The sequence below is a fragment of the Aquarana catesbeiana genome, linkage group LG01, assembly GCF_042186555.1.
Source record: "Aquarana catesbeiana isolate 2022-GZ linkage group LG01, ASM4218655v1, whole genome shotgun sequence".
NCBI classification, from domain to species: Eukaryota; Metazoa; Chordata; class Amphibia; order Anura; family Ranidae; genus Aquarana; species Aquarana catesbeiana.
The window spans coordinates 506,213,236-506,223,596 of NC_133324.1; the positions used below are offsets into that span (position 1 = coordinate 506,213,236).

The window sequence follows — 10,361 nt, forward strand, 5'->3', positions numbered from 1 at the left end:
TGGGTTAACTTGCATTTTCTGTGTTTCATGGACTGTGCATGTGTTTGCAATTGCTTCATTAGCACACAAACCTATGTTATATAAAGCTTGTAGAGAGCATTCTTTACTTTGCCCTGAAAAGAGCCAAGATTGTGCGTGGGTGGGGGCCAGCAAGAGAGTACATTTGGGTGTCATTATCAAGTTTCTAACACATGTATTTTCTATTTGTATTTTGTTTATTATGTTGTTGCAAAACTGATGTGTTTTTATGCAATTTATTTGTTACTTTGGTTTGTTGTTTTTTTTTGGGGTGGTGGTTATTTTACCATGAAATCTTTTTTATATTGGCAATTTTTGTTGTTTTTACATTGTTCACTTTGATTTAACTGTCTGTGCTGCCTTATTTTTAAAATTCTTTCTCTAGATGTTGTGCCTAATGTTGTTTTAATCCTTATTAGATGTCCATTTGTGGGTGCACTCCTTTTAACTCCTGTTAATTTACACTGCAAAAGGGTCAAACCTCAAACATATTCTGTTAGTGTCTCAAATTAACATACATGTGTGTATTTTGCTTTCCTTCTTTTCCAAGTCCTGTTTTTTTTTGGACCAATAAAATTCAAATTTTTTATGTGTTCTTTTCATGCAACGGATTTCCCAGCTGCAGCTTAAACTAGGCTGATTGACATGTCTTAGACAAATCCCTTTTTTAGTTTTTTTTTTTAGTTTTAAGTTACTTTCCTGGTGCCTTCATGGTAGCACATGCATGGATTGTGCGAATGCTGGATAGTAACATTTCAGAGTGGTAAGTATTCAATTTTCTTTTTGAGCAGTGGTTTTTAGTGCATTCGTTTTCGTCCGAATTTCAGGTATTTTCGTTATCGTTTTAACAAACGATAACGAAAGCGCAGATTCCAAAAAACGAAAGATCCGACATAAACAAATGCTTTATTTTCGTTTTCGTTGCGACAACAGTTCGATATAGATAGGAGATTTGACATGACGCTAACAATAACAATTTGTGTCTATCGAACCTGTGGTCGAATGTGCCTAACCTTAACTCTATAGTCTATCCACCATAGTAGTCCAAGATTATTCGAAAAGATTCGACATAGAGAGAGAAGATTCGACACAGAGAGAAAAGATTCGACGTAGAGAGAAAAATTAAGTAAAATAAAAATAATGATGATGATGGTTATTATTGGCCAATTGTAACCAAAGAGGAGGGGCAGTAAAATAGCTAGAACCGCATGTACAGCCAACTTAGTTTCACTTACGATTTGCTAGCAGAGAGAGACAGACACGCTGATTCATTTCAGAACAGAATTTCAGAATTGTCACTTTGTTAGAGAACCTGAACTATTTCATTTGAGCATAAGCTAAGCACAGCAGCAGAACAGTAGTGAAGCAAGCTACATCTGTGTTGTGAACTTGATAGATGGACTAGTGATACTAGTGTTGCTGCTAGTGTAGTGATAGCGTCAGAGGCTGCCCGTGTTGTGGTGGGGGGTGACTTATAGATTGAGATTCTATATACCCTATCTCCACTCCAGTGCATTTTCTGACTTGCAGTTGCTGTAAAGTTCAGAAATGTACCGTTCTAATGTAAAAGTGAAGGCTGGTAGAGGTAGTGGTCGTGGTCGCGGTGGACGCCTTGCTAAAAAAAGTGGCAAGGTCTCTGCTACTAGTGCCTCTGACACTTCTGCCGCCACCAACATGCCGTCCACAGCAGTGGGTGTCACCGCCAGTACCACCAGCAAAGCTAGTTCCACCACCCCCAGTTCTTCTAATATTACTTTTCCTGCCAGACCACCAACATCTGCTGCCACTTCCACTGCCAGTGCAGCGCCTCCTTCCACTTTTACAGGTGTCATGGCTGCATATTTTTATGGAATAGGCAAGAAACCTAGTAAAGTGGAGTTGCCTTTGCAGTCACCACCACCAATCACACTACCAGTGCCACTGAACAGCTCCCCAAAGGAGCAATTGAGGGAGACAGCAGCAGAGACAGAGTGTGAGCATTTTTCTTCATTGGCCCAAGAAGATGATTTAGAATGTGATGCTCCTCTTTCCCCAAACACTGCGGATGTTTTATGCAATCTTATCCCACAGGACTTACAGCTTGACCTGGAGAAAGTGCAAGAGGGATAATCTGTGAGGAGTAGGACAGGTAGCAGTCCACTTTTTTCATCTGCTGCTAACTCCCCTTCTCCCTCTGTTATTATGGAAGAATCCTGTGATGATGATATCACTGACCTACCAGTCCCCAGCACCCCTGCCATTAGCAGCACTAGTTCTAGTTCACCAAGTGTAACTGTAGTGGCAACAGCTTCCACCACTGGTGTGCTACCTGCTGCAGCTATATCAGCCCTAAATAGATATCCACAGGGTCAAGGGGCTGCATCCCGCCGCAGCAACGTTTGGAAATACTTTCAAACATTGGAAGGCGGGTTCTTTGCCAAGTGTATATTGTGTGGGAAGCAAGTAAGTAGGGGTAAAAAGTTAGGTCATTTAACCAATGCTGGTATGAACCTACACCTTAAAAATTACTACCACTCTACTTTACTGCGGGCAGAGGCAGAAAAAGAAGATAGTAGCGCAGGAAGCAGCATAACGGACTCTGACTGTACTGGTGGTACCTCCTCAAGCACACCACTTACTCAGAGCACAGGAGGCAATAGAGAGGGTTCAATTAATACAACCCGTCCACGTGCAGTAGTTCCACTGCAGCCCCAATCAGGCTCCTCATCCTCCCAAGGACATCATCAGCCTACCCTCGATAGTTTTGTTGGCTTTAGTTCCAAGGGCATGTCAAAACAGCAGGCCAACAAGATCACCCGCCTCATTGGCCAATTCATTGCTGTTGGAGGAGCCTCTTTTCGAATGATTGAAGGGGAGCTGTTTAAACAGCTCATGCATGCCCTTGCTCCACGATACGTTGTTCCTGCACGAACAACTTTCAGCAGAAAGATTATTCCAGCACTATACCACTCGTGCGTTGGATTATTGAAGGAAAAAATGGCCAAAGCCGAGGGTCAGACAATTCATTTGACAACTGATTTGTGGACAGCTCCCAGCGGTCAACACGCTTTCCTGTCTTTGACTGCACACTGGTGGCAGGCCACTGTGCCTGTTGGTGGTGGCACTGGTGTAAGAGTTCAAACTCCATCAGGAAGCAGGTCTGCAGCGCAAGACCAGCAGGGTTATCAAGCTTTCCTGCTCCACACAGAAGTCCGTGATGACCAACACAGCTCTGCCAACATATTGCGGGCAATTAGATCAATGTTGGCCAATTGGTTTGGAGAGCGGGCAGTCACCAATGTCTCTGTTGGGTTCATTGTGACAGACGGAGGTTCAAACATGGTTAAAACTCTCCAAGATGGATCTTTTGTCGGTGTGCGCTGTTCTGCACACATACTGCATTTAGTGGTCAAGGGTGAAATCCCAGTGGAGAAAAACAACAAGATTGCTCAAATCTTGGACCTTTGCAGAAAGTTGCAGGGCATTTCCACCGCAGTGTAGGGGCTAGTCAACTGTTGAGGGAGGAGCAAGAACAATCAGGGCTCCCCATACATCGCCTGAAACAAGATGTCAGCACCCGGTGGAACTATACCCTGGAAATGCTGGAACGCATTTTGGAGCAAAAGACAGCCATCCACAATCTATCATCCCGCCACAGCATCGGGATTGATTCCACACTGGGACGTGATGACTGGTGTATAATTGGGCAGCTCGTTTAGGTCTTAAAACCCTTTCGGAATGTGACGGAAAACTTGAGTCAGAGCAATGCCAGCCTAGGACAGGTCATACCCTTGTTTACCTATCTCATAGATAAGATGGGATCGTTCCTAGAAAACAGTGAGCCTGTTTGTGGCAGCCCACTTCATGCCGATGTAGCGTCTTTCATCAGAAAGCTACAAGCTAACTTAAAAGATCGGCTAAATGACCATGTCCGCAAAAGCCCTGAACTCATGCTGGCTTCCCTGTGTGATCCCAGGATCAAAGGTAAACTGGCACTCAGAGACAACAGCCTCTCCTACTGGAAACAAAAATTGATTGAAAGGGTCCGGAATTTGCAGCAACAGAGATGTACGACGGTTGAGGCCTGTTTGGAAGATTCACCTGCCATGTCTGCTATTCCAAGGCCTGGCACCATCACTCAAAAACAACAGAGTGGAGCATGTGCATATTGGGTAGAGGCACTTGACAATCTGGTGGATGCAGGTCAAGCAGCAGGTAATCGAGAGGAGAGCAGTGCCTCTGAAATGGTCAGGGCCTACCTATATGAAGCACCTTTGCTTCCTACAGAGGACCCTTTGACCTATTGGGATGGTAAGAAGAGTTTGTGGCCTGGTCCTTGCCTGGTTGCCTAGCAACTACTATCCTGTCCTCCAACCACTGTGCAAAGTGAGAGAGTTTTCTCTGTTACTGGGAATATCCTTAATCCACACCATTCACAACTAACACCCCATTTGATGGAACAAATAACTTTCCTCAAATTTAACCTCCCCAAGCTGGGTTACCCTACCCTTAACTTGTGAGACCTGAATCATTGTTACCATGTGAAGATAGATGGGACTAGAGTGACTTGAGTGTGCGTGATTGCATGAATGAATGTTGTGTGAATGGACAGTGAAGATAGATGGGACTCAGAGGAACCATCCAAATGTTGAGGAAAATATTTTTTTTTAATTTTCTTACCACTTGACACAATAGCAGTTGTCTACTTGACTTTGGTGTGACCCCAAGATTTAAATAGAATTATATTGTTTTAAGCAATCCAAATGTTTCTCTTTATTCCTTCCATCACCCTTTTTTGTAATGAATGTTGTGTAGAGTGACTAGAGTGTGCGTGATTGCATGAATGAATGTTGTGTGAATGGACAGTAGCAAGGGTTGAAGCCTTGACGTGGCGCTACTGCTCACGTGTTGCTGTTTTGTAAATACAAATAGCAACATGTGCTAATTTAACCATTTTTGTTTGATGGTCTGGAAATAAGAGACAATGATTAAAGATGACCTCAACAGCATGACAGTTCCTCTTGATGGAGAGACTGTCAACTCAAGGATCCGAATATGCTACCAACACAACATAGCACAAAGAAGCATACAGTTGGAAACGTGATTCTATGCAAGATATATTAGTTGGTCACTGCTGAGCTGCATCCAGATGCCCAGGACCCCTCCCATTTACCATCTCTGACCCTGGGGACACCAGGGCCCTCTCTGATCCTCCACCTGTTTCATGACCATCTGCAATTGTCCAAAGTCACCAGTGTGAGTGAGTAATCTGCCCTGCTGCCATGTTACTCAAGCCCTGGAAATGATGACTGCCTGTCAGGTCACCTTGAGGCTAGGTGACAGATGCACTCTGTAGGAATCGGAAGTGCACCGCTAGGTAGTGGACCCTAGGACTGACTGCTGTGGATTGAACCCTGGGAGGTTCAGGAAGCAGGTCTACTGGATCACTAACACAGATCCCACTGGGAGCTAGAGCATAGATTCCCCAGGGCGCGGAGTCTAAGAGCCAGCAGGTGTTCACCAGAGCCTCTAGTGGTGAGGATGGACTGTGCTGCAGTCTGGCTCCAGGTCACGGCCCCCAGGGTCTCACAGCTCATGCTCACGGTAGACTACAGGAGAAGAGGAAAGAGGCAGCAGGCTGGAACAACAAGCAAGTAAGGGATAAGCCAAGGTCAGGACCACAAGCAGACAAGGACAACAGAGTACACACCAAGGTTCACGGTCACAGGCAAACAGGGATGGTCAGGGACATGCCAAAGGTCAGGGTCACGAACAGACAGGAATAGTAGAGAACAGGCCAAAGTCGGTTAACTGGAATCAGACGTAGGAAACACAGCCAGTACACATGAAAGCTAACACACTATGGTTGATCAGCACTGCTGGCTTGCAGTGCACAGGTTAATATAGGGTTCCCTGATAGGAGCTGGGGTGGAGCCATGCTAGAGGAGAGGTTACAAAAGCAGTCAGGTGAGGGTCAGCTGGTCTCTAGAGATGAACACATGAAGACAGGTATGCTGACAGACAAACTCTATTGCATAACCATGACACTGACCTTTGAACTGTTGCCCCTTGTGATTGCGTTAGCCTGTGAACCTCTGTCCGGTTAACTGTTGCCCTCATGATTGCAAGCCTGCCAACTGTTGAGGACTGTATAGAGTAACCCCTGCTGTAACTATCTGCTGTGTATTCTGGTGGAGGGAAAACTGAACGGCGTGACTGGACACAATACATGGTATTACCCTTTGCACATTGAAATAGTGTAGAGAGAAATCTCATCAATTTTCTAAGTTCAGCCCGATGGTTAAATGTAGAAAAACTACAATTATAATTATATAAGGCCTCTAGTAAGTTAGTAACAATATATGGACTAGTTCATTTACATAAACATCACACAAATCTAACAAGGAAAGTAAAACTCAAGAAAACAATTATTTCTGAACAAAATGTTTTTATTTTTAACATAAACAAAACAAACAGAAAAAAAAAAATTAAACTACGCTGGTACCTATCCAGAGCCACATAGTGACGGAGCTGCCCACGATTGTGGAGGGCCAAAGATCGACACAGTCTCCGGGTTACTGCAAATTGTCTCTCTTGGACCTCCACAATGCGCCGCAGATAATCCGTCACATGTGGCTCTGGAGGGTGGGGGATGTGTGCCTGTTCTGGAGCGGGTGAAGGATGCACTGGGGAGGAGGCAGCAACAACAATCGTCCAGGTGGGGGGATGTTGAAGGGTGGAGGACTGTAGAAACCACTGGGGACTCGGAAGGACAGTCAGTCCAACCAGACGCGGGCAGGTCCAGGCCTTCGTCCACAGGGTGCAGTTGCAGGATGAAGACTTCACCTGTGAAGAAAAGAAAATACATTAGATAGATAGATAATACAATACACATGGCTTCTTCACCCTAACATTATATAAAGGCAAAGATCTTCCAGCCCTTGTAGACAATCCTGTAACATCTTGAGATGTTTTCACTTCCATATCAGTTTTCCATTTTTGATATTTAGTGAGATGCACCTAATCAATTTGTGTGTAGGAGATAGTGGTGTCTGTGTCAATTCGCTGCGTCATACCAAGTTTGTAGAGCTGTGCAGGAAGGTGTAGTACTACTTTACTATACTCTGACCAGGGCGGAGCTGAGTGTCCTCCCTGGCCAGAGTACAAAGGGATTCCCCTCTACACATCGAGCAGTGTAAAGGGGAATCTCCCAAAGATTTTATCCGCTTCATCGCACGGGCGGCTGGAGAAAATCTTAAGGTGTAATGGACGCCTAAGTGCTACTGCTAACTAATCTACCTCATCCAGACTGACTGACTTTGGCAAATATGGAAGATCAGTTGCACTTGAAGAAAAACATATCAGCTACACCAGCTTTTAACATTACACTCACCAAAGAGAAGCCATTCAAGCCATTGCATTTGGGATGACCTAATAAAAAGTTGTTTAATAAAATATAGCAGGCTACTTTTTAAAGTTGATAATTTTGTAAGGCCACTGATTGTTGAATAAATTAAGCCCCACTTCTGTTCTAGGCTAGGTAGGTTACTCTGGTCTAGGCTAGGAGGTATAACAGGTATAACATCATGAGAAAAGTGTTAATGCATGCATTTAGGGGCATGCCAGAGATTGAAAATGTCCAGGGACTGCCAGCCAATAGCTGGAGATTCTTTTCTGACACACCCCCTCCAGCCTGCTGTGTTATTCATAATGATTAACAGTGATTGGCTCAGACTGGGAATGTGAACTGCAGCAAGAAGGTGGCGTGATCAGGGACATTGAGGAAATATTAACAAGCACAGGTCACGCTAACAGGAAGACTGGAATCAGCTGCAGAGGGGAACTAATATAATTAATAATTCCAGCTAAACCGAAGCCTTGCAGAATAAATCACAAGCTATTCTAGACAAGGTATGCCATCAGCATTTCATATTTAAAATACTATATTTGCCTGGAAAATACAAAAAAGTTATGCTTGCTCCCTGGATCTGCCGCGTCTGGCTGTTCTGCCGCATCCCCAGCAGCCTCTACAGGGCAGATCTCCACCTCCTGCTCAGCCTCAGTAGCTGTTGATTAATTATAGAAAAAGAACATTACAATCTGCAATGTACAACAATCTCACACATTAGTACAAGAACATTGAAACATGTATGAGATCACTCAGCAGATACCAGCAAGATTATACTAACTTAATCTGGGCGTTGCTGCCTCAGCCTCCTCCTCAGTCTCCCCCTCTGACTGGATGACACCTATTTATAAAGGAGAAATGATGAACGTTAATAAACGTAAATAAATGTACTGTAGTGTAAATAGATAAAATTAATTATCCATTAGCATGGCAATACAGGGCAGGTCACTAACGTTTATTTACAAGGCAGGGACATGCATTCACCATTTAGAAAAAATCATTAAAAAAAAACAAATACGAGGCACTTACCTGTCCTGGTTCCAGCGGCGCCGGCGAGTGCTAGGTGCACCGCCACTGATCGGGCGCCTCAGTTCAGAGCAGCGACGTTCTGTCAGATTATGTAAGTTACACAATCGCTTGCGTTACCTGACAGAGCGTCGCAGAGGCTCTACCTGTCACTGCATGAGCGAGAAGCAATGACACTGGAATCGACAATGGAAAGCTGGACAAATGGAAAAGGAACCACTGTATTAGTGTCACTACTACAGTACTTACTGCATGTTGATGACGTTGAGGACTGCTCCTCCGCCCTCTGCCTTCGGCGGCGCTGGGCCTGGAGATGATCTTTAAATAAAATCAAACACATCATGGTAAATGACTATGCGCGTCGCATGCTTGACAAAAAAAATGTCCTGCACACAATGCAATGCTGACACCAACCTTGATGAGCCAGCAGCTTTCTTATCTCATCCTCCCCTACAGCTGCTAAGAGCTCCTTCTCATGGGGGAGGAGAGATACCTGCTTTCCTGTGTGCCCCGACTGCCTGTGCTTATGCGCTATGGAACTGCAAAACAAAAAGAGAAGAGAAACGGGTTCCACAATTAAACTACAATTGTAATCTGAAAATGACATCAACACATGAAACACATGTAGAATGAACCCGTAGAATGAAACAATGCAAATGGAATGTTTGGATTAGGCACATTTTTTCATGTAGCACAAGGTTTGCACATTTATTTATTAACCAAATTTATTGTAAGAAAAAAGTATGCTTTTTTGGTGCATAATAAATAATAAAAGACAGGATTGGGATTGTGCCGAGTAAATGTCCATTGTGTCCACTCCAGTCCACCTTTCTATTACGCGCTTGTGTGGGTGAACTGTGTATAGTGAAAAATTTCCTTTCTTGTTTCGTTTGCAAAGCATTAACCCACTTGCGGATGTGGACCTCCCTATAGTAACTAAACATATGGCTGGTCCGCAAGCTGGTTAAGTCCAGCCACCGTAACACTTTTATATATATATATATATATATATATATATATATATATATATATATATACCGTATTTATCGGCGTATAACACGCACCCCAAGTTTAGGAGGGAATTTTAGGGAAAAAAACTTTTAGGAGGGAAGTTTAAGGAAAAAAAACGTACATTAAAATGCCCATCAATGCAGCCTTATCGTGTCCATCTGCAGCCTTGTCAGTGTCATTGCAGCCTTTTCAGTGTCAGTGCAGCCTTGCCCCAGTGTCCATTGCAGCCTTGTCAGTGCAGCTTTGCCCCAGTGCAGAATTGTCAGTGCAGCTTTGCCCCAGTGCAGCCTTGTCAGTGCAGCTTTGCCCCAGTGGTCAGTGCAGCCTTGCCCCAGTGCAGAATTGTCAGTGCAGCTTTGCCCCAGTGCAGAATTGTCAGTGCAGCCTTGTCAGTACAGCCTTGTCAGTGCAGCTTTGCCCCAGTGGTCAGTGCAGCCTTTCCCCCAGTGTCCATTACATGCTTGGACAGATCGCCGCCGACATACACAAAGTGTGTAGTTTTAAATATGGCGCTGTGGAGTTCGAAGGGACTCGGCGGAGATGAACGAGCGCCGCCGAGATCACAGTGACTGGGCGGAGCCGAGATACACATAGTCGAGTGTACTCGGCTCTTTCCGGCGCCGCTCACAGTCCCATCCAGTCCCGCCCTATGATGGACATAACACAGGTCCAATGGCGGGACTGGGCGTGACTGTGAGTGGCGCCGGAAAGAGCCGAGAACACTCGACTATGTGTATCTCGGCTCCGCCCAGTCACTGTGTTCTCGGCGGCACTCGTTCAGCTCCGCCGAGTCCCTCCGAACTCCGCGGCACCATATTTAAAACTACACGCTATGTGAATGTCGGCGGCGATCGCGGCGATCGCTCCGATAGATCACAATTAGCGGGGATCGGCGTATAACATGCACCCACGATTTCCC

General features: G+C 44.9%; 1 protein-coding gene across 2 annotated transcripts; it reads right to left on the reverse strand.

The window, feature by feature from the left end:
- Positions 1-6,497: 6,497 nt before the first annotated feature.
- Positions 6,498-9,362, reverse strand: LOC141102778 (uncharacterized). Of its 2 annotated transcripts, none has more exons than XM_073591814.1 (4): positions 8,846-9,362; positions 8,681-8,749; positions 8,187-8,246; positions 6,498-6,843 (listed from the first exon to the last, which is right to left on the reverse strand). In XM_073591814.1, the coding sequence occupies exons 1-4, from the start codon at positions 9,036-9,038 to the stop codon at positions 6,503-6,505; spliced, it is 663 nt and encodes a 220-aa protein (XP_073447915.1). In that variant the 5' UTR covers positions 9,039-9,362; the 3' UTR covers positions 6,498-6,502. The 2 variants fall into 2 exon arrangements, with proteins under 2 accessions (XP_073447915.1, XP_073447984.1); XM_073591883.1 differs by having other exon boundaries at positions 6,498-8,063.
- Positions 9,363-10,361: the final 999 nt, after the last annotated feature.